Raw genomic sequence first — 24,899 nt, forward strand, 5'->3', positions numbered from 1 at the left:
TCAACAAGAGAAGGAAGTAAACTGCGACTAAAGCCGCGCTTTGCCTAATGAGCCCGCGACACAGTTTCCAGGAAACGAGGGCAAGTCAAGGTGTCAATGTAGAGAGTTCAACGTTACTGCAGCTGGAACGCCTCTGTCAGAAAATGAGTGGTGATATAACGTACTAAGATAAAAAGAAATGTGGCATATTCTCTTTTGCTATACGAATCTGTGGCACGATGCAAAACTATTGGGCCGCCAGAAGGGAGTGGTTTAGATTCCAGCACCCCTCCAACGGATAATAGCTTGTGAGGCACTGATAGGTGCAACAAAGAATTATAAAGGAAGCGCTTTTGCCGTGCTAAGGAGCTGTCAGATCAGAATACCACGGCCCAGCCCTGCTATAGGTGCGCTTGCGTGCTATGATTAAGGAACAAATACAGAATGTGGATATAAAATATTACTAACTGGAAAAAGAAGCCCGCAAAGCGCACGCGGTGCTCTTTGTGCGTGTTATAAACACCAGCGCATGACTAGCCTTTCCTTGCCGCTGTCAAACGAAGAGATAGATTGCATCGCGGCTGGCTGCTAGACAAGCCACTGCTTGGAATGCAATGTCGCAAGATGTTCACCTACATACTTAGAGCTACTTATTTCTTCCCCGTCACGCCCATGTTTGCAGCCGTGGGCGTTGTCTGGAAAGCGCGTGGGGGTATACGCAGCTGGTAGCTGCTGAATGGTTAGCGTGCTTTGTGCTCTAACGTGCTTTGCATGCTCTCCTGAATCAACGTGAATGCAAATAATCTTTTTATTTTCTCAGTAGAGTAATAACTACTCCTTTTTTTAGACTTGTGAAAAAGTGGCACTACGTTATAATTTTCTCGTGCTTTTTATTCAGTGAGCGGAGCTGTCTTAACCAGATGCTAATGAGGTTAATAAAGAGCTCTGACCTTTCCATATTTTCGGAAAGAATAATTAGAAAGGACGATTTGTTTGCCATTTTGAGCTAGAGGAGATGGTAAACGAGGCACAGATACCAGAAGAGAGAGAAAGAGGAAGAAAAGTCGTGGTGCATATATGAAGGTCAAAACAATTGGCGGTGGTTTAGCATTGGTTAAACCTAGAGTGACGCGATAGCTACAGCTGGCCGAGTGGAACTTGGTCACGTGAACAACCACGTGACGAACCACGTGATCAGCCACGGCGCCTCGCCACCGGCAGCTGCTCCGCACCATTTAGCCTGAGGACATCATCATCATCATCATCATCAAAATGGAATGAATATAGAAACGCTTGCAGAACTTATCGCTGGCTTCTCGGGGGTAGCTGTTTCAGCCCTAACTTTTTAAAAATTATATTCAAAACTCTTGCACCTGTATGATCTGAAACCGAAAGGGGAACTAACGTGCACACGGGAAGGTGTCACCTTATATCTTTAAGATCGAAAGTTCAAAAGTCACAACCAGCCTCGCCAGTATTACAACAACCGCACGTGCCTTGTCTCGACTGTCCTATGGAGTACATCGTCGCCAGGTCCGGCCTGACGGTCGTAGCGTTAATGAGGACTCCGGTCATGGCCTCGTAGTCGTGATACTTGAACGGCACCCACAGCCATTGATTGCGGCCGTAAGAGGCGCCGTTGGCTCCTGGAGCCACACACCAGAGCATCACCAGCGCCGTGGCCGCCGCCAGGCACAGCCCAGCAGCTCCTCTATGCCTCCCATGGTGCAGCAGTGGCGACGCCATCGCCTAAGCTGCCGGGGCCCCCTCTGGCGCCGCTGTCCGCTGGCTTGTAGCCGAGAGCCTTATCTCGGCAGCATGGGGCTGGGCGGGTCACTTCACCCGTCGGGGGAATTCCTGTAAGGAACCATAACGTGCACGCGTTGTTACTTTCCTGCTATGCTTGTACGACTTAATATAAACCGAACGAGTTGTAGTTGGTAGAGCATTGAATGATATATTCAACGAAATCGATTTGCTCGAGGCCGTCTGAGGACACTCTCGCACGATACCAATGCTCTGCTTTTTCGCCTTTCGCAAAGTGCCAATCACGTCAAAATCATCGTCGCTCGTTAGACGAAGTTCCGCAGCGTGCCCAAACACGCGTAGTAGTTTCTGACGGCAGGAGCTGTACAAACGAAGGCGAATGAAAGCAAATGTCCTCAAATAAAAAATGGGCGAGCTGAGGCACACTGAATGCTATTAAGTACAGATTACTTTGCTGAGTAGCTGACTATTGAACATCTGATTAAGGTGCATACTACAGCGCACGCAAAGCTTAGAACTTTCATATCCTGCAGAACAGCTTGGACGGATGGAATGCGTTTAGAAGTGACGCCACGGGACATCATATCAGAAAATTGGGAAGACACGAGGAGAAATCGCGTAAAGAAACAGTGAGCTTTAGATTCACGCTGGTCTTTACTGTTTCTTGCAGTACCTTTTCTCTACAGGTTAAGCTACGTTTATTCCCAAATGTTTAGGACCAAACTCATTCAAGGCATTTCTAAAGTCTTACCCTACAATATATGCCACCTCTCTTCCAGCAAAGTTTCACGCATGCCATTCAAACGATATATGGATGAGTGCACCAAAGGACAGACAGCAGAATGTACAGAATGAACAGTCGAATGAATGCATAACTAACAGAGTGGCAAGTTCAACACATTCGTCATTAGCCAATTGTTGCCGGATTAAACTACATAAATAAAGCATTACAAGTCTCTGGGACGCTAAAAGACATCGGCTGTCACTCAGAAGCCTATAGGAATACGCTTTGCTTATGACGCGTCTGTTGTCCTTAGGATAGTTAATTGGATAGTGTACTCAGAATAGTTTCTATTCCTGGTGCGCAGCTGTTGCACGATGCGTTGATAAAACCCACAGAATATTAGTTCTATGTTGGCCTGTTGGTGGTACTGAATGATTTAACTTGAACGATTTAAGTACGTCACAGGGAATAAAGCAGGTGCACTGTGTCTATAATGCAATCAGCGATGCCGATGGATTCCCGGAGCAGGCTCTGCTTTTGCTGTGACTGCAGAAGAGTGCACCATGTTCTCTTTTCAGTGCTGTTCGCGTAGTCCGTCGTACCCGGTGACGCGGGAACCTGTGCAACTAAATGCAATAGTCCTCACATCAGAAACGGGATAACGCGTGCGCGTTACTTCACGTAAACTCTGGGCCACTGGGCCACAGTGAGGGATACACTGCCTCGGTGAAGCTGAGAAGCATACGCACGAGCACTTCTGCAGTTTCTTCACTGAAGAATGCTGTCAACAAAAACCCCACCCAGCAGGCACGGCACGCTAAGCCAACAGAACTTACTTTCGCGTAGTATAATATCGCATTTAATTTACTGACTAATGTGCACTGTATACTTTAGTTAGATGGGTCGTGCGCAAAGCACGATGAAAAACAGGCCATCTCCTCTACAACGTTAACGCGAAAGTTGACAAAAGCTAACGCAAGGAACAAAACTTACTCAAGTTCTTATGTCAGTGCGGCAGAAGGTGCAAATATCCTGGCAGTCCACAGTCGGTTCGACACTAGCGTTCGGAATCCAAATCATCTCCAGGCGATAGAAGAGAAAACTTCGAGCTCAGGCACTGCCTGCTACTCTACTTCTGTGCCATGCTCGAAAAATCCTGGCGAGTGGCAACTGAAACACTGTGCTCGCCTTGCGTTAATGACGAACCACCCTCGATTTCTCCGCCCGTTGTCACACCTGGGAAGCGAGACAAATGATCACCGGTTCCCATTGTTTAGACCCGATCGGCCTGCAGGTGACGCCCATCATCCTCTCGTCTTAGGAAGATTAACGAAATCTTTGGAAGATTAACGAAGATTAACGTCTTTGGAAGATTAACGAAAGTGCCAACACTGCCTCGTATACTAAATGAGTCCTCTATTACTAAACCGCCCGTTTATTCCCACAGAAGCCTGCCAGTTCTGTGGTACGGTTCGGCACAGCTACCGTTGTGGTTCCAGCTTATGCGAGGATTATAAAAGTGCCTTGAGGAAGCTCCGTTATCCAGCGCCGCGCTCACAACTGCAGAATGAGGCTGGCGCAGCGGCGTCTGCCCCACTTCTCGTCCGCAGCTTCGAGGCCACAGCCTCCGAAATTGATTTTATCCCCCCCCAACATTGGAAGCTTTGTCCTCGCCAAAGGAATTTCATTTGTGCGCATGCTATGGGTTGAAATGTTCCCGTATACTCGTGCTCCGCCTCGAAGTGAAGCATGCTCGTAGATGCAACGTTGATTGCGGGTCGTCCGCTGTTTATAAACAGAATAAATCCAGACGAATTGTGTGACAAGCGCGCACTCGGGTTACCAAAGCGTGCGCACGAGCTTTGCCATACAAATAAGGGCGTTCTGCTCGGGCCATCCCTAAAGCCACGCACACATGAGGCGCCTCGTGATTTTGTTTACTGGAGCATCCCGCTTTGCGCGTGGCTTCACAGTGGGGGTCTATTTGAATATTCTCCCACGGCTACTTGAGTCGCCCACTTTCGATATCGCGCGATCGGCTAAGCGAGACCGTTCGCTGGTCGTTACTTCGAAGTTGTGTATATGAATTAACCTTTGGCGAGGCGGCTTGAGAAGGCTTCATTTAAGATTAAGATCGCCTGACGGGGTCGGAGTATGAATAATTTCAAAGAGTAATTAGTTTTTCTAGTGTATTTAGCAGCGCTTTAAGCTGTGCCAGCGACTTTTCGTCCGGCTTGTGATTTTGCGTAAACGTCCTAATTTTGTCGAACGCCTGATTTCCACGATTTTGGTACACGGCTTACAATCAGCTCAAAATTCGTTCCGCGAAAGGTCTTCGCTGTCAGAGGGACAATATCTAGGTGTTCAAATGACTGCGCACTCTTCTTCCTCAGTGTATATTCCCCTTAAGAGGTATATTCAGTGGTTCCCGCGTTACGGCAATGTAATCTGTGTAACGTGTTTAAGCGTATAACGGCAACGCTAGTGGGCAGCTTGTGCTATCTCGCGAAATTCTAATTTCGCAAATACTTCGAAAGTTGTGGCATGGAATCACAATAGAAAATATAATTTAGTTTACTGTAATCTTTCTTACGTTAACCATTTTTTCATGGTTTAACGAAAGCAAAATTTTGCCGGGACCTGCGCGGTGTTTTTAGTCACTTTACGCCTGAAATGTGCTCATTGCTGAATTATTTCTTTAAATACGTGTTCGGGCTACCTGTGTGGTATAATGGGTGGGGGGAAATGGGGCGGAGGAGAGGGGCGGCACTTTTTTTTTTCCCCAATATGACCCACAACGACTAGTCCGAAGAAAATCGCACTCTTTGAACTGGCCTGCAAGCTCCCGTCTCCTTTCTCTTTTCCTTCCACCGCATATCGAGGATAAATGTTCTTTCGCCATGGTGATTAATGAACTCGGCTTTCAGAAAAGCGGAAGCTGGGGCGGGCGTGCGCAACCTTAATCGCCAAAGCTCGCGCAGGAAGGAAAACCATGCGACTAGTAACGCCGTTGCGCCTGTGTTTCAGCCACCGCCGACATCAGCGGGGGGCATCCTAACCCACGCACGCTACTACCTGCGACCCCTGCCTGCGCACTGCACTCTTCGACCTCATTGTACTGACCCATGCTCCTAGTCTTAACTTCGTGCAGCTATGCATCACCTTCTTGTCCACGGCACCCGAGATGGTCGACATTTTTTTTTTGTATTTTAAGCCTATAATTCTAGTAAGAGAATGGACACTGGATGTGTTCTGTACCCGGAACGGTTTGCACAGGGCCCTCAGCGACGTCATAGTGCAGGCGCAAGCCTCGATTCTTACACGCTGCTTGTGAAACGCCGATCGCGGAAACAAAAGTCTTCTTTCACTCCCTCTCTTATCCCTTCCCTTACGGCGCGGTTCAGGTGTCCAACGATATATGAGACAGATACTGCGCCATTTCCTTTCCCCCCAAAAAAACAATTATTATTATTATTAAACAAAAGTCGCTTTTGTGGGATCCGTGTCGGTGTCGCGTATCGGAGCGACAGCGCGAGGAAGAGTGCAAGGTCAAACGGAGAGAACAGTGTTTGATAGTTAACGAACAACTCGCATTTAGGGTCGTTCGCAGACTGTCCGCACGGATAAGACCGTTATCTCCAGACATCTCTTCAGGTCGACCGGGAACTGAATCGAACGGCGGGTGCGGACACAGCTGTTATCGGCTGGCATTGACTATTGAGATATGAAGATAAAGTGATGGTGTAAAAAGACGGTAATGGGCGATTTCTCTCGGTTTCTTCCGTAATTCACACCGGTGACGTGGCCACTAGCTGTTGTTAGAGAACCCACGAGTCCTATTAAGCTGTGGCTAATCCGTGACCTATGCATCTACGTCTGTATTCGCTAATCTTGTCGCTCAGCATTTCTCCACAAGGTTTTTAAATCACTGTGTGCTCGTTTGGCACATGCTATTCTCTGTTACCTATTATTGCTCATATTTACGGTTGGCTTTGTCGGCCAGGCTTCCTCGCTGAAAACAAAAATATTATAGTTGAAAGAAGCCAAATCATTGCAGTCTTGCGGGGACTGAGGGAACAGAAATGCCTGTACAAGTAATTAATCATTGTGGTCAGTTGAGGAGATGAACTACGAATGGGCATGTCAAGTGCTGATGTTGAGGTTCTAATCACTAATAATAATAATTGGTTTTTAGGGAAAGGAAATGGCGCAGTTTCTGTCTCATATATCGTTGGACACCTGAACCGCGCCGTAAGGGAAGGGATAAAGGAGGGAGTGAAAGAAGAAAGGAAGAGAGAGATGCCGTAGTGGAGGGCTCCGGAATAATTTCGACCACCTGGGGATCTTTAACGTGCACTGACATCGCACAGCACACGGGCGCCTTAGCGTTTTTCCTTCATAAAAACGCAGCCGCCGCGGTCGGGTTCGAACCCGGGAACTCCGGACCAGTAGTCGAGCGCCGAAACTACTGAGCCACCGCGGCGGGTTTCTAATCACTACCGTTTCTATTTTCCGGTACTGCATTCGTCAACGGAGTGGGATCATTAACAGCGTATTATCCCTTTACTCCAGATTTTAATCCGACCTGGGAACAATATGTTGGCCGTATAAAGCGGTATAAAGATATAGGAAGGTATTTTAAAATCAAATGTCAGAAACAGTTCCTTTGTTCAACTGTTCCCCGCAGAATTCTAGTTTACATCATTATTTTGCAGTCACAATTGCTCTGCGTAAATAAATTTCAAATATGTACTTCCTTGCAAGACGATGTAGCAGAGTGAGTTTCTCTGTTTCTCAAGTGGATGATGTCTATCGTCCCTCGAACACAAAGGGAGCATCTGGCCGCAACCAACACGTAGTTGTCAGAGCCGGTTCCCAAGACAAGCATCATTCACCCGTCGACCACGGAGGTCGACGTCCACAAGGTCGCCCTCACTCTTAGATGCGGCCTGTTCGGTTCCCCTCTTCAATCCCAGCGACTGTGGACTCAGGCGTGAAAACACTACCTCCTTGGCTGCACGCCGCCAATTCGATCCAGCACATTGGCATCGGCTCACCGAGCGCAATTACTGCCCCCTGCATCCCTGACACAAACATCCGCTCTTCACCTTCGCGCACACGCATGCGTCGTGTCTCCATCCGCCTCTTCCAGCTCTCCAATTCAGTTCGCCTCCGAATACCGCGTTCATCGGCCAACGACGCGGTGGTAATTAGGCGTGCCTTCTCGTTCGACCTTACTGAGAAAATGAGAGAGAGAGAGAGAGAGAGAGAGAGAGAGAGAGAGAGAGAGAGAGAGAGAGAGAGAGAGGGGGGGGGGAGAGCTGTGCAGAGATCGCCTGGTGGTCTTTCGTCCAGCCTGCAGAACAGGCGGGTCGGGCTTCCTGTAACGCGCCGCTTGTCCTCCCACGTTTCGAAGTGACGTCACACGACGTTCCCCGACGCTATACCGCCGGCACAGTTATAACGTAAGCGCCGCGCAGGCGCCCTTGCGGGGCATTCGCTAATAAAGGCGCCCTCTCCACCTCGTCGTCTTAGTCGCTTGCCAGGTCGCGAAGTCGGCTCACGTTCGGCTGGCGAGGATGTCGAACCGATTCTATGCGAGCTCGGAGCGGCGAAAGCCAAGCCACTTATCCTCATTTTGGAGGCAGCTCAAGAATAAACAAAAAAGAAAGGAAAAGCGCAAGAAAGGCCAGGAAGCGCACGGCACGCTTTCTCAGCGACCGCGTTGAGGCGGCGAATGACGAAGACGTCGACGACAACGTCGTAGCATTGTTCCTTTACCCTCCTCCATCTCGGGGTACACCGCTTAGCGCGCGCGTTAGAGATTGCAAGACAATGGATGGGCACAGTAGAAGAAAGGCCTGGGAGAGGCATGCCGCTGTCCTCTGCTTAGGGAAGGGGGGGGGGGGGAGCAGTCAAGCAACGAGCGGCCTTGCTCGGAGCTCCGGATGCTCGAACAACTGCGGATCCGCGCGCCCCTTACCACCACTCGTCTTGGGCCTGGCACTCTTGGGCAACGCCCCTGGCCGAAGGCTACGTCGCTGGGTGTCTGGCTGGCGCATGCAGTAGCGGCTACGCCGTTGCCTTGTTTCGCCCGCATACAATGAACATGTGCGTACGTGAACTGAGTGCGTACACGCATGCTGAGACTCGCTGAGCTGAGAAGGACACCGAATCGCTGAAAGGCCGCTGTGCGCCGTATGAAATCTGTGAAACCGTTGGGACCGTTATTCGAACGAGTATGTTTGAAAGCGATATAATGGGTTAAATGCAAGCGAAACCGGCTAAAGGCTGGTGAGAGCTCCTTTCGGAGGAGAAAAGGGCGTTATCTCTTAGAAGGAGTTTGTGTCACGCACTTTGCGGCCCCGTTTCTGTGATAGTTCTTAAACGCAAGCCACCACACGTACTCAGATTAGTTGGCTACAGCTCACCCCTTGCCACAGGCCTGTGCGTTTGTTACGAGTCGTGGCATCCCCACATGCACGTTTACCTCAAGCGACAGTTTTCAGGTCACCACGTGATCACGTGACTTAATGACGTCACAAGGTTTTCGGTTTATGTCGCTGACGACCACCTCACTCGCGCAAAAGGATAAAAGAAATAATGCCTTCCACCAATAAAGGACTTTAGTGCTACAGGATGACACACCGCGTGACGACAGGACACCGATAAAACTTCTTGCTGGGCTTGTGGGTTCATATTGACATAAATAGGGTATAAACCCTCTTTATGTCCATATAGCATATATGACCGTATATACATGAACTATAACAAGCCCAGGGAGAAGTTTGCCTCCGAAAACATATCCTTCGCGCTCCACTAACGCTCAATAAGAAAACGTTGGCGGGAGAGCTGTAATGTATGTTCTGCACTGCATTAGCAGAGCACGTGTGCTGCAGTGCTTCGCGAGGCATTCTCGATGCAGTAAAACAGGCCAAGGCATCCATTGCGCATGCAGTGCGTGTCCCCTCGCTCCGATCAGATGCACACATCGCAGCGTCGAGGAAAATGAGCGGATGAAGCAAGAAAACCAGATGCCTGAAAGGGAAGAGCGAGAGAGAGAAAGATGATGAAAGGGAAAGAACCAGACGCAGAATCCGGGATCCTTCGAGAAGTTTAGCGGTCGGTCGCCTCTGCACGACTGCTGTAATCTATCAGCTCTCGCACGCGCTCGTCTGTCGGCCTTGCTCGCCCTTACAGCCCTCATCGTCGTTAGGGTTAGCTACTCGTCTCGGGTGTCACCCACTGTTGTTTCTCACTTCTAAGTGCATCTCGGTGAAACTTGGTTGAAAGACCTTAGTATCGTTGAGAGTGCTTCCGTAGCCGGAACAGTCGCCTACGAGTCGTCTAAGAGCAGTTGCAACAGCTCGCGACCACCGAATGCCAGCGTTGCTGACACGTGCGGCCGTGACAAAAACTGAAATACGCCTTCATTGTTCATTCGGGCTGTGGTCTCGAGCTCTCATTTGCACCACTGTGGCAACTTTCGTGCGACGAATGCATACCAGTAACGCGACAGCAAGCACTAAAACTGCCTAAATTACTACTGCCACCGGCACAAAATCTACGAAACACGTCGCCAGCATTCTGCTAAGATTTAGCAGTATACAGTTAGCCGGGCGAATTGGTAACGATTCGCAGTGGCAAACACCGCAGAGGACGAAAGACTAGAAAAATGAGTACACAGGGCGGGAGCTCTCAGAGTGCTTTCAACCGCAGAGTGCTTTCATTCGCAAAACCTCGCGTTTATATAGACAAAAACACAGAAGATACCGTTGAAACTTCGTTTTCCTTTCGTGCTTGCCATGTATTTCCTTCGTATGTCATTTTCTTAAGTCCGCTTCGCGAGACGAAACCTAGACACCTTTCTCTTGTTAGTGGCCGGCGGCGGCTCCCCTCGGGCGATGGGACTCTGGGAACCCGAGGGAGAGGGGTCAAAGGTTGAGAGAAGCGGAGAGCTCCTCCGTCTGGAGGGGCAGGGGAAAGGGCAGTACGAGCGAAAAGCCCCAACGATGAGCGTGCAATATTTCGAGCTCTTGCTTCCCTCCTAAACGAACAGTTTGATTGCTTCTCGTTTCTTGCAATAAACGGAGTTACATAAAACGACAATAGTCTACTGTCATCAACAACGAACTAAATCAGTTAGTTTCTAAAGATACAAGGTATGGCATCTTGATATATATGATCATAGAAAATAAAATAAAATCGAAAATTCGAGGCCATTAACAAGCACCCAGAAAAGCGAGCTCTCTATCTGACAAACGTATCGAGGGTTGGTCAAATGTTTAGGGGAATCCCCCAAGGTGGACTAGATTTATAATAAGGGAGTAATTACTCATTGGCATCCACCCAAGCGCAGCCGTACGGCTACAAAGAAAAGCTGTGCAGCTTTCTCTGAAACTTCGTACTAAAGAAAAATTAAAGACACAAGGGTTTAGTCATGCAATTCTGATGTTTCTTTGCGATATGGAATACTTCGATCACTTCTCCAGTGTTCTGATATTTGTGGGTATAAGGAATTTGTGCGCAATAAAGTAATGGACTACACTCGTTCCTGCGTCCTCGACCCATCTCCCCCAAATAAGATTTCCCTTCGCCGTTTCATGTGTTGTCTCTGTGCTCTCGCGAGTGCGTGTTTACGTATTGTCCATCATCATCGGGCAGACTGGCGGATGCTTTGACAAGCACCTGCGAGACCACAGAAACAACATATCAAATGGCAATGGAAAATCGTATCTGGTGCCTCATTTCCAAGGATGCAAGGGCGAGTGCCATGCATTGTTTCATTGCGCACAGGCGCCTTATACGCACACTGATCAGTGTGCTGGAGAAGTGATTGAAGTATTCCATATTGCAAAGGGACATCAGAACTGCATCAGTAAACCCCTTCGAGGGGTTTTTCAGACAAACAGCTGGCTTTTCTGATGGCTTCTTTCATGGCCGCACATTTTTTGTCTGTTTTTTCGTTGTTATTTTGTGCGGACATGACATGACTTGACATGGCTTGTATCTTTTCTTTTTCTTCTACTTTAACTCAAGGTTTTCCGAATAAAGTCTTTGTTAAAGTCAGAGCCCTTCCTGTCTACTGATTTTTCTAGTATTTCCTTCTTTGTGCTCCTCTCTAGGAGGCTTTACGGCTAAAACGGTGTGCCATCCCAATTGTTAGTAATGACACTGCTATCGCAACTGTGATCGCCGCTATTACGACAAGCACGCTTCCACTACTGCTAGCGATAGCACCTCTGCTGCTTCCACTACCGATGCGACTGCTTACTTTCTGATGTTGTTTTTGCCGCTACTGAAGCTAATGCACCAGTTTACGTGAATATTCCCATTTCTCTACACCCAGCCAGTAGTTTTCCATGGGAAAACCATATAAGAACTGCTTCTTTCTTAACCTATAAGAAAGTTCAAAAAAATGCTTCTTGCAAATGATTCGCGGAAGAAGCCTTTGCCCATCAGTGGCTTATAATCGTGATGACAATGATATCCTTACCAAACAATGAACTCTAATTTTGGGCGCGCTTCTTAACTTTTTATCAATGAGTATGTGATTGCGAATTTATCAGCAACATGACGTTGGCGCCTAGCTCCCTCATCACTCCTCTGTCTTTGACAGTGTTTCCTAATTGCTTCTCTAATAAGACCATATTTTTTTGTTTATATTGTCACTGTGACCTTATTGTCGACTCTAATTTTGGGCGCGTTTCTTTACTCTTTATCAATGAGTATGTGATTACGAACTGATCGGCAACGTGACGTTGGCGCCTAGCCCCCCTGTCACGTTTTTATCTTTGAGAGTCTTTCCTAATCGCTTCTATAATAATACTGTATATTTTTTGTTTATATTGTCACAGTGACCTTACTGTCAATACACTTCAGGTTTGATTATTGCAACGGATACTCAGCACGTTTTTCTGCGTGGGTGCCAACTTCTTGGTTAAAGAAAATGAAAGGTGTTGAATAAATCTGCGTAGTAATTAAAGTTTAGGATGTCCCATTTCCTCGGAGCCCAGCACTTTTCGATGAAGCCCGCACCAGCGGAGAAGCAGTTTTTCCACAGGTGCACTATAATACCTGCATGCCATCACAGAAAAATAAGGGTGGCTGTGACGTCATTTACGGCACACTGCTTGAGCGGCTTCTTTGTCGAACGTTTATTGTGTGTCCTTAATAATAATTGGTTTTTGGTGGAAAGGAAATGGCGCAGTATCTGTCTCATATATTGTTGGACACCTGAACCGCGCCGTAAGGGAAGGGATAAAGGAGGGAGTGAAAGAAGAAAGAGAGAAATAGGTGCCGTAGTGGAGAGCTCCGGAATAATTTCGACCACCTGGGGATCTTTAACGTGCACTGACATCGCACAGCACACGGGCGCCTTAGCGTTTTTCCTCCATAAAAACGCAGCCGCCGCGGTCGGGATCGAACCCGGGAACTCCGGATCAGAGATGAAGGAAAATAGAGGAAGTGTTACAGCGCGGAGTTGGAGCTGTAATGTGAGCGAAACTAATGCAATTTCCTTAAAGAAATTACGTTTCTTAACTTGAACCTTTTTTGGGGGGAAGAATTGAAAGAAACGCGACGTTTCTTTGACTAGTGTCACTCGATAAATATGTTGCAGTCCAGCAAAGAAAACTTATTGGGCACTACTTGTGACTGTGTAGACCTTCGGCATGTTGGCAATCAAAATCAGTGTGACGTCATTTGCACGCCGCTATAGAAAAAGAAGCGCAGCGCGATCAGAGCTACGTTTGCCGTTAGTTTTTATTGTGATTTCCTGGTTATGTACCCGGCTACATTCTTTCGCATCAAGCTCATTGATGTAGAAGCATTTAATAGGTTTTGTTTCTTGTGTCTTTAATCCATATCTGCCACTCTGTTTTTGCCCTTTCCCTTGAGTCTGATTGCCTGTTTGTCTGTTTTTTGTCTGTTGCCGACGTGATAGTGATGATCTGTTGCCGACGTGATAGTGATGATTGTTATTCTGATAAAAATAAAGAAGTGCCAACATGCGTGTTGTTCAAAGAGCACGGCTTGTTTCCTGCCCGGCTACCGCAGTCAAGGCCGTTGGCTGTCTATGACGTAGCAGCCCAATGGAAGACCCACATACTCCAAAATGATAAGATGCGGGCAAATATCAAAGCACAGTCACGAGGTCCTTGTTTACTACAGCGGAGGTCGGCATGAACGGCATATCCTAGCCGTATGCCACGTCGATTTGGCGTACCACATGTACAGACAGGAAGATTTATTGAAAAAAAAAAAATCGAAGCCATATACAGTTAATAAAATCGAGGGAAGGGTTGCGAGAATATAGTAAAAGAAAATTAAGACTCGTGTTTGTGCTTGTTTAGATTTTTTGTTAGCTTGCGCGACAAGGGCGGATCAGACGATGTGTTTTCACCGGCACTCGGGAAAGCGTCCTTCAGATTCAACAACCGTCCTTCTTTTCTTTGCCTACCTTCCCCCATCCCCCACTTTCTCCCACCCTGATTAGCCCCCATTATTCGTGGTCGCTTATCAGACCCAAACCTCTTCGCCAAAAGCGGCTCGCTCTGCTTCCGGCCGGTTGCTGCTGCTACAGATTCTCGGCTTTCTTGGGATAACAAACAAGCAAAATAAGTCGCGCAAAAAAGACGCTGGGTGCTCGCACAAAAGCGGGCTGCCACGAAGGCGAAATCCTTCGCGCGAAGCAGGCGGACCTGTCCGATCTTCCGCGTCTTTGCACAGGAAGGCCTGGAAGGACACCGCCTGGCTGCAGATGAGGCGCCTCGATGCCTCCCTCCCTTGCCTTGGCTCACGCGGAATCCCGCGCTTTCTCGGTCGCCGCCGTTATCGGGAGGCGTTCAAAAAGAGACAATCCGGCGCCACGCGCGTTAGCCGCGCTTGCGCGCGACCGCACCTGGCAGCACCGGTTGGCCCCCGTTGGATTGCTTTTATGTTCGCCTCCCATTAAACCGTGCACTGTTACTCAATAGAACTTCCGGAGGTTCTGCTGGCAGCAGTGCTGCGGGAGCTCGAAGACAACGGAGGAGGATTTCAAGACACGTATATATTCCCTTGTTTTCTTCCTTACAGGTGCCAGAAATGGAACGAAGTCGCTGCAATCGTTTATCCGAGCAGAGACAAAAAGAAAAAGGAACAGCAGGCTCACGATTCTGTGGCCGCGTACGTACGTGCGGCATAGACTGCTTTCATTGTTTCAGTTCCGTATGGGATGCTGAAGCACGTACGTAGTACTCTATCTGGCTCAAAGGAAACTGGTTATTAGAGAAGGCATTTTTCGGCTCAGTTAAAGAAACGACGCAGACGTCGAAATTTCCGGAGCCCTTCACTACGGCGTCCCTCATAGCCCGAGTCGCCTTGGGGCGTTAAACCCCCACAATCCACAAACCGCAAACGATAGAAGTGCGGGTCCAACGGTGAACAACACATGACCCAGGAATCGGTGTTTGTCTTGTGCGCTTCTCCTACTGGAGTCCTGGACAGATGACCTCACTTGCCGCAACAGGCCTCCGTACCTATTTTCAATAAAAAAATTCATTCACTGTTTCCTCCGTGTTGCCGCTTTATTACCCCAAAAATATCTTTTTTTTATCCAAAACCAACTAGTACAGCTCTCTGCTCTTAAATTGATCACCCCTCGGCGGTTTTCATTGATTTTGTTCGTGCATAAATATTCTCAGACCGTTCACATCAGCGTGGTGTTACTTATTTTTTTTTTTTTTTGGGGGGGGGGGGGGGGGGTTCTGCACGCAACTTTCCTTCATGTATTTTTGCTTGTGAGTGCATCTCATTTGTTGAAGGCAGCGTGTTGTGCCTTGATTCGTTTTGCGCATATCACTTATGTTTTTTTTTCTTCTCCCGCTCCTGCTTACAGCCTCACCTAGAGGCTAGCAGTACTGTGTAAATAAATAAATAAATTTGTTCGATCTTCCTATTTTCATGTCTGCGTGTGTGACTCTTATGACCTGTGACAACTTCGACGAAAAAGCCGGCGGATCGTCCGTCCCCCTGGCTTTACGCTTTCTTTGCTGTACAAATGTGCACAAAAAAACAAAAACAAATAAGACAAAATTCCCCCGCCTATCTTTAGCAGGCTTGATTTCGAGTGTTGTGGTGGTCGCGCCAGTTTGAGTTTTTCCCCCCTCTATAATTCACGTTCACTGAAGGGAAAAGAAGCTTCATTCGCCATTCATGAGACGCCGCTTGGCACAACACTGCCATAAAGTATGCATTCATTACGACGGGCCTTCTGAGGTTTTCTTGTTTTCTTTCAGAATGAGTTTAGTGGAATTAAAAAGATGGAAGACGCAAGAGAAAGAAGAAACTTGAAGGGTAAAAAGATTCATGGATAAAACCGCCCAGAGGAACATTACCTTGAACAAGAAAAGAACCGGCGCCATCGATAAGAAGAAAGCAGCCAATGGGCGTGGCGGGCTTATACGCGAACGCCGTCTTCTCGACTCCCACGGTGCTGAATCGCAATGCCGCGTTATAGTTTATAAGCAAGAAAGCTCTCCCCTGTCGGCTGTGCGTGCAGGCAGCTAACCTTGCAAACGCATTATGTGCAGGGGAAACATGCGCCTTAAAACCGCCCGTACCAGGATCTCTCCGAGCGAGGCGCCTGTAGCGATACCGTCGGCTCCATGGAAAGAAGAGAGGCGCTTTTTCAGTCAAGTGCAGCCTCAGATTAGCTCGTTCTAACGGGAAAGAACGCCCCGCTCTACCCTTCAACGGCCTTCAAAGAGCAGCCTTGGGTCCTTGATTGTCTTCTTTTCGTTTCCAAACTGCCGCGGGATCGTTCCCTTGGCACTTCTTTCTATACCTGTTGCATTTCGTTTGGAGCGTCGATGGAGTCTACAGGACTTAATTTTGGTTCTAATTGGTTCGCATTATTGGCGCCAGTAAACTTCGCTGGGATGCATCAAGGTCCCGCCGTAGCGCCTGCGCGTAAAAATAGCGCGGGCGACGTTTTGTTGTCAGGCTAGTACGTTTGCTGCGCAGACAAGTTTGCTTCTTGGTTCTGACGTATGTTGGGCAGGCCGGGGAAAGCCGGGGTAATGGAGTTGTCTTCTTCGGTTGACCTCGAGTAGATTTCATCGGTCTTATCTCGCCGCTGAATGTAACATCGCTCCGACTGCCCCGCCTCTGTTTTCCGAGGACACGTCTTGACTGAGGCGTGTAATCAAGTAGATGATTGCGGTGGCGTCCACCTTTTTATACGGCCGCTATTAAATGTTCGAAGCGCAGACACCTCCTTCTGTTCCAGATGCTGCAGATTCTTTAGCGTACTTTGCAGCTTTGGGCGCAATAGGTGTGCATTACAAGCAACGTGAGTGCAAGGTGCAAAATCTGCTGCACGGTATAGTATGCGCGACCGCCATAAATGAGACATCGTGTAGGTGCTGAAATTCGCGGAGAAAATCCTTGATGAGGGTCGGTTGACTTTCATGTTTTTTTTCTGTTTTAACGATCGTTGTAGACTGAGGGGTAGCTCCGTACAACATGTTTCCGCGTCCACAAGCTGTACTGTGACGTCCTAACTCAAGAATCTTAACGAAACTGCAAAGTCGAGCACGGCTAATATCAGTTGCTTGTTGCTTATAGAATACATGTAAGTTCCGGTCAGCTCACTTAGGCCACAGTTTCAAACTAAGCCACATAGAACTGTATGGCTAAGCGAGATTGTAGAAGCACTTAGCCCAAGCCTACACGTAACAGTAACTTCGCAGAGAAAAAAAAAACCCCTTTAGGGCTTGCCTTGTCCAAGCATGGCGTGCGGTTACTATACATGCGGCTGACCGCGGAACATGCTCGCGTCTTCGATTGGTTAACTGGTCAGTACAAATGTAGTGCAGTCACCCACTTTTATCCAGCCGCTACGAAAAGTTCGAAGCGCAGACACTTAAATTTGTGACAGATACTGCGGGTTCCTTATCATATTCTTCAGGATTGCGCGCAATATGAGTGCAATATGCGGCGGCAACGACCCTCTTGTCTGCAGCAGCGATCAATGTTCCGCCTTTTAAAGGGGGGGGGGGGGGGTGGGGTTAGATAGAGGCTGGCCTGTATCGGTAGAGTTCCGCGTTCTAATCACAAAGGCGTCACTCGCGCTGAAAATTGAGCGTTTATAAGCTAGAAAATAAAAAAAGAAAACGAAACACTACTGGTGTCGCCATCCACGGCCGATTTGGTGTCATCATCATCATCGTCATCATTTATTATCCCTTAAGGGCCCTGAATTGGGCATTACACGGGGGGGGGGGGGGGGGGGTAACAAGTAAAGTATTCACGTGTTCATATAATTATAAAGCGAAATAAAAACCAGAGAGGCAAGTAAGGTTATAAATTTTTATAGCACCATGATTATTGAAAGGGCAAAACGAAAAAAAAAAGACGAAAGGAACACCCATGCATGCGTCTACTTCAATTTGCGAGGATCACGGAGGCTACGCTATGCAGCCATTCACTTCAAAGTGGTGGCAGTCCACCCTTTTCGGCGCAGACGTCACGAGTTTGAATCGACTGGCGAAAATATTTTGAAATTCAATTTTCTCACCGTTAAATGCGCCTTTTGTTGCCGGTTAAACGTCAATATTACAAGACACATCTAAAGAATCATGTTTTTGATCATAAGTAGGCACAACATAAAAGGGACACCAGAAAGGTGGACAGGACGACGCCAGTTGTCAGTAGCGCGTCGTCCTGTTCACCTTTCTCTAGTCAGTTTCATGTTTCGCCTTCTTATGATCGAAAACATGTACCAACTAGCTCAGAAACAAGTTCTAATTGAGAGTTAATGCTTACTGAGAAAAATAATCAGATGGAGTTGCCCTGAGTGCCACTTTAAAATAATAGGCTAGTATTGTCGATATGACTCATTTAACTTTGTTCGTCTAAATTTTAAGAGCGCACGAAGTGCAGTTAAAGAAAAGTTTACAGCTGAACCTTGTTATTATAACGAAGTTGAAGGGGTCCGGCAATCACTTCGTTATAGCCGTAGCTTCGTTGCAGGCGTAGCTTCGTCATAGTCCGTGCAGACCGAGCTTGCAAGGGGAATCGTCCTTCCTTCGTTATATCCATTATTTTGTCATAAACCGTTTCGTTAATATGATGTTCTACTGTACATGTAAACGTGCGACTTGGAATATGCAAGCTCCCCCTGGTTTACGCCAAGAGGCGCAATTAGAAACTCGAGCGCGTCCAGAAACATGCGACCCGGTTCGCGTCTGTCGATTTTAATTTTTCTGCTCCTCTGTCAAACGACAGAACTTGGAATGGCCCATGCTAACAAATCGTAGGAAATGTATTGAACTCTCCCTGTATTATAACATATGGCATTGTAGGAATCAGATTAATAAAAGCTAGTACATAAAAGATCATATTACACTTCCTCCCGCACGGACCATTAATTATAAGCGCGAGACTACAACTGCAGGAAAGAGTCATTTCAATAAGCCTATCCCTCGTGCACCATACAAGAATGAAATACGTCGCCTGCTGACGTTGTTGCCACGCCAGCATATTCTTTCTGCGTTACGGTGTTTTTTTATTGTTATAATTGTGCGTTTCTTTCGTTGCGTTCCTTACTTACCGACAAATCTTTTCTGCTTTGTTTCGCTTTTATTGCTGTTTATATCCATATTTACACACCTATATTTTCTGCATTGATGATTTCTATCAGGTTTCTACTGATGTATTTGTTTTTCTAATATGTATAACTCATCTTACAATAATAACTAATTATGGGCGTTTTAAAAACGTAATAAGAAATAAATATATATAGATAGGCTAGAACCCTTCTGACTGCAGCAAAGGCAAAACATTCCTCTTGTTTATAACAACGTAACTACAGGCTGACTCAGTTTGTGTAAAATATATACGACACCGCACCCGAGCAGTCAGAGCACTGCTTCAAGGCAAAAGAGAAATGCTGGCACGTCTGAAGTGTTACGTCTCCTTTAGAGCTCGTTTCTTCGAGCTTTAAATTACGTCCGGGGGGGTGGGGGGGTGGGGTGGGGGGGGGGGGGGGGCTGGTTCTTATTGTATCGCTAGATCTCGACGGTAGAGCACCTGTCGTTAAGCAGGTCAAATATGCTCGGCCCCCTTCCGCTCTTCAATAATCACGCATACAAGGACGGAGCAGCAAGCCGGTGTGCTCGCCCCATTCACTGCTTCGTGCTCGGCTCCTCTCTTCGTCGATGAATAATCGCACCAAGGTGGACACGCTTTCCACAAAGACCGAGCCCAGCCGCTGCGGCCGATTTTGCCCGCTCCTGCGTCGCACGGGCGGGTCGTGTCGTGCGTGAATCGTCGCAGGTCTCCGGACAAAGGACCCGTCTTTGTGGGAAGCAAACCTCTGACTTCTGGCCCCTGACCTCTCCTGGCGCCGCCTTCGCCATTGTCCCAAGCGTCCAGGACAGGCACAGTTAGCGCTGGCGCTCACTACGGACGCACTGCGAGCTCACGTGGTGAGAGTGTGGGTGAGACAGAGATAGAGAGAGTGTATATGTGTGTTGCATAAAGGGGAGAGTTCGGGAAGGCATTTAAGGCGAGCGCAGTTTACCCTTCTCCACTGGCTCTTTAGGACACGCCGCTGTCTCGTGAGGTTTGCGTGTGTGGCGAAGTTGCTGCGATGCGCTGCGACAATTTGCATGTCCTCTCTAACCTTGATGCTCTTTGGGCCATTTTGCGTGTCTCTCTTCCGGTTATCCTTCTCTCCACCCATCTTGATCCTATCTGACTAGAGCGTACGGGGAGACGTAACAGTGGCGTCACGCGACCACCGTTCGGTGACCTCTTCCGTGACTGGACGACGACAAATTTCCGCATCGGCCGGTGGTCGGGCGGGGTAGTTCTCTTTTCCTCGCATACTTTTGTTTTCAACCCGTCGTGATGTTCTATTTTCTTTTTCTGCTGACCCCCTCCCAAATTTCAGCATAGCAGCGCGGAACTAGCACCTGCAGTCTCAATCAGACCGTTTCCTTTTGGCCTGGTCCTGACATCGTCGTCTTTTTTTTTTTCTTCTTTGGAAGAAAAAAAAAACATGTGAACGGCGTGCAGGAGGGAGATAAAGAGAAGTTCGGGAACTGAGCAATCCGCGGAAAAACGTTAAAAGTCGAAGTTTCCTCGTCCACAATCGCCTCAACCCCCTGTATATGAAGGTCGCGCGCCGGATGCATGGATGACAGTGTGCAGTGCAGGAGAAAAGTTGTGTTACTTCGGTTTAAAGCATAACTAAGCGATCTTTGTGCGAAGATTACGCGCGGACAGCAGTAATAACGTTGTTTTATCTGGTTGTTTCTCTCGGTTGGCAGCATTTCTCTTCATGTAAACTATTGCCGTCAGCGCCCTATAGAGCAGCTTTGTGCAGGTCTTGTTCTATTCCGCTTCGAGTATTGTGAAAAGGACGTCTCAGCAGTGCCAGAAAGAGCATGTCAGAGACTAACTGCATTTTCATGTGGAGATTCATAAAGAATGCAATGCCGCATGAAACTTGCAGCGCATTTTTGCTGTGGGTAGTTTTACAAGAATGAGCGGCCAAAGTTATTTCGTTTTATCCTCCAAGCTCCTCATGCTTCTAGCTGAGCGGTTCAGCTATATATACATATTATAGCGGAAAGAGAATTGATGAAGCCTTACATTTAACGGTCTCTCGCCGGCAGGCTAAGGAGGAAGTTAGCACGGCAACTTTAGAGCACATTTTTATCGACACAGCTCAAGCTTACATCACCTGCGTCGCCTTTTATCTTCAGTTCTCCTTGTCACTCCCCGTATAAGTCGATAAGCACGCTTGCCATACCTTTGATACTAGGACTGCTCCTCGCGTTTCCGCCCGCTATCAGTGCATCGGCTATCAGAAACGAAAGGCAGAAACGAGGCAGTATTACAGCGGTTCCGCATTCTAAACCAGGCTGCCGACAACGCCCGACTTCTTGGCGATGCTAACTGCGAAGCCGCACGCCGCGAACAACCAAAGCAATCTTTTTGCGCCGATTGCTCTTCTCTTGAGACAAGTAACAACACGGGAAAAATTGTGCATTTTAGACCACCAAGGCCTCGAGAATGTGCTGTCTCGAGATGTCCTTGCAGTTTTGCGTCGTCTCTTGTGGTTCAAATGTATAATGCAGTGATCCGGGTAATAAAGCAGAATAAAGTTTCGTGTACTTCCTTCGAGGTCAAGATGGCGGGCTACTTGCCGGTTAGTGCACCTTAAGCCAACAATGTATTCTCTCTTGGTTTGAAAGCCCTCGTCAATGGCACGCTGATTGCAGCAGCTGCTGGCGTTACGCTCGCACACTTTTCTTGGCTTTGCACGACTGAGTGCAGGACTTGGCAGTGTTGCGTAACCATCGCTTACAGACGCTGTGCACGGCGCCCTTCACGACACGCAATTCACGGCCTTCCTTCTTCGGAACTCTGTGTTATTTACTTTGGTCAGTGTACGCTTCAGTATTTGCTGCTTACGCAATTTTCATCATGACTTGGAGCAGTTTAAACAGGTACGCACTCTTCTGCGTAAACCGGGATCGATCCCGCGATGTCAGTGCACGTTGAAGAAACCCAGGTGGTCGAAATTTCCGGAGCCCTTCACTACAGCGTCCCTCATAGCCTGAGTCGCTTTGGGACGTTAAACCCCCGTGAACCAAACCCTTCTACGTAAAATGAGGATTGGTACTTTCCACGCGGATTACAGAAGTTATTTGTTCAGCTCTTTTTTCTTTTAGCTATCATAGCTTTGATGCGTTTTTTTTAAGCGAAAAAAAAAAGGCGTTATAAATGACCATCTTTTACACTGTTTTTCTATAACGTATTTGCAATGCAACAGCAAGAAAAAAAAATCACTCAGAATCGCGCCCGCACTTGAATCAGCATTATGATGTCAGACAGATTTGTTGTTCAGCTAATTGGTGCATAGCAGATAATGTGATATCCAACAAGAAAGTGAGAACAAAGGCACACTACGCACAAGGTTGTGTCATGTGTTTCTTCCTTTGATGGCGTTTTTTTTTCCTTTTATGCCTGCCACATTCTTTTACAAGACTTCAAGCGTCCGCTTCAAGATGTGTTGTCGTGTTTATTACTTTTATTTTATCCTAAATCGCGCTCATCATTTCGTCTTTCCGATAGTGAAAGTGGCAAAAAAAAATATAGCACGCGCCGATGAAGACGCTTGGGAGCGTGACTCTCCTGCTCTTTGAGTACTCTTAGTTTGGGGTCAGCGTTTTTGTTTTCTCGGATCACTCGGGCAGCCTGCCAAGGTCAATCAGGCGTTCGCTTAAGAGCGAACAAAGGGGCCATTGTTGATCAACCAGGACCCGCTCACGAGCCCTCTAAGTCCAGAAGGAAGCACCAGAGCTGACAGCTGCACCCCATTCATCATTTTGCTTTGCCCACCAATAATTGTTATGCTTCTGAGAGTTCGCACACATGAGCTGGAAGAAACTGTTGAGTTTATTCTTGTTGTGTATACTTGTTTTAATGTGTGTCACGTTCCAGTTGCAGGAAAGTCGAGTAAGGAATAGGCACCAGACGGCGCGTGCTTATGCAAGTCAGCTGTAGAAACCAAACACAGTTCGGACGTCACAAGTGAATTTATATGACACATTTCGCCATGCATAGCTGGCAACTGTGCCTTCGTATGATGGTTTCGGCGCCACATTCTTGCACCAACATGTTACACCTCCGATTGTGGATGAATAAATTGGAAGGCATAGCAGTTAGCAAATAACGATTTCGACTTGAATGGTACACTTACTTGCACATTTAAATTTAGAAAGTAGGCGCCCGCAAGCACAAACACACACATGCAATCTCTCTGCCCCTGTACTTCGAGGCCGAGGGGGTCTTGCAAACATTTATCGACCACAGTTGTAATATGTTTGAACTTTGATACAAAGGGTGGACCGAACCACATTTGGGACCTGTAGACACTGCGTCGCTTGGCACACAGACAACCAACAGGTGTCGGTAAAGTCGTAGCGGATGAACCGGACGTGGTACAGCAGTCACGTGACGCGCAGATTCTCGATTTAGAACTGCGACGCGTAATTCTTCGTGCGCACAGTCGCAGCTTGTACGCGGGAATATATTGAACAGCACTGGATTAAAACACGAAGCCCAATCACAGGCACGTCTGAATAGTCAGCAGCGCGTTGTATTCGGTTACGAGGTGTGAAGTTTATATGAGGACCTGTGTGTAGAAAATTGAGCTATAAAGAAAATTCGAGTATTTATAGTATTTACAAAACAAGGAAAAGTAAAGTAGGGTGTTGGTGAACAGTTTTGCTGTACCTGTTTCTCTTACTTTACGATCTAGAAGCAAGCAGGAAGGAAACCAAAAATGCCTTGCAAATGCCGGAAGTCATTTTATAAAAACCCGTGTGCACATAAAAGGCGCATTCTTCACAACTCCGCGTTGCTTTCATATCGTGACGAATGAGAGCCCCCCCCCCCCCCCCCTCCTTCTCCCCCAGAAACTTTCCGTAGGGCTTCGCTTCGCCATGAAGTCGCTGTCAGAGTCATGTCTTCACAACCGTATGCTGAATAAGTCCGAGGAAGCTATGAGAGGAATTCTCATGCAAATGCTCCCGGTTGGAATCTTCCCTTTTTTGGGCTCAACGTCATTTTTGCATGGCCCTGTCCTCCCGGTTTTAACATAAAACTTCCAATTATTTTTGAAGAACAGACATGCACTGTGGGCGAGCATATGCTTGTGCAGCAGCTGCAGCAAGAGATCCTGTTATTGGCTGTTCTATACAGGAAAACCGCTTCAAAGTGAGGAAGGGGGATCCGTCTTACACTAAAGAATCAAAACTTACGCGCTTTCCGTGCTGTCGTTGCGAAAAAAGAACAGGAATTTCCCCAGAGCTGAAGATCCAGGTTAGCCGGTTATGCATACTGGAAGCGGGGCACACGAGACGATCACAAAAAAGAGATGCGTGGGTTTTTTAACTGCTGCAGCCGTTCTATTTTGAGCTGCGTCCGTCCACTGCGAATGAGTGCAGTAGGTTCTGTACTGCCTGTATAATCGTTCGTTACTCCGTGTAATGTTAAATTAAACTGTACTGTACACCATAATTAAAGAAAACACTAAAAAGGGAGCGAAACAAGTATTATAACGCTTTTTACAGCCAGGTCATTTGATTTCTGTCGCTTCTTTTAAGTACAAAGCTATAAAGGCGAGCGCAGAAGCTTCAAAAATGGATAAGGTTTTAACGTAGTTGAACCGAGCAGACATGAGAAATCCTGGTTGGCTCATGCTTTTGCTTTGCTGTGTCGTCAGCACGTCTGGTGACGATATTAGACTCAGGCTAATCTCTGATCGAGGTTAAGCTGATCTGATCACGCCGCCGATGGAAGTTGTTAAAGACGACGATGTGCAATACACAGGGGTGAGAGTGTGTTGCAGTTTAATACGATCGGC

General features: G+C 47.5%; 1 protein-coding gene across 2 annotated transcripts in view; it reads right to left on the minus strand.

Annotated features, from left to right (window-relative positions):
- LOC144121036 (uncharacterized) overlaps positions 1-24,899 on the minus strand; it is an 86,526-nt gene that overhangs the window by 16,749 nt on the left and 44,878 nt on the right. The window contains exons 1-2 of one of the 2 annotated variants that reach the window (XM_077653943.1): positions 3,464-3,604; positions 1,476-1,836 (exon numbers count right to left, since the gene is read on the minus strand). In XM_077653943.1, the coding sequence (XP_077510069.1) occupies positions 1,476-1,725 (250 nt within the window). In that variant the 5' untranslated portion in view covers positions 1,726-1,836; positions 3,464-3,604. Of the gene's footprint in view, positions 1-1,475; positions 1,837-3,463; positions 3,605-24,899 lie in introns of those variants that run through there. The other variant, XM_077653942.1, reaches the window with a different exon arrangement.

The sequence above is a fragment of the Amblyomma americanum genome, chromosome 2 (genome assembly GCF_052857255.1).
Source record: "Amblyomma americanum isolate KBUSLIRL-KWMA chromosome 2, ASM5285725v1, whole genome shotgun sequence".
Lineage (NCBI taxonomy): Eukaryota > Metazoa > Arthropoda > Arachnida > Ixodida > Ixodidae > Amblyomma > Amblyomma americanum.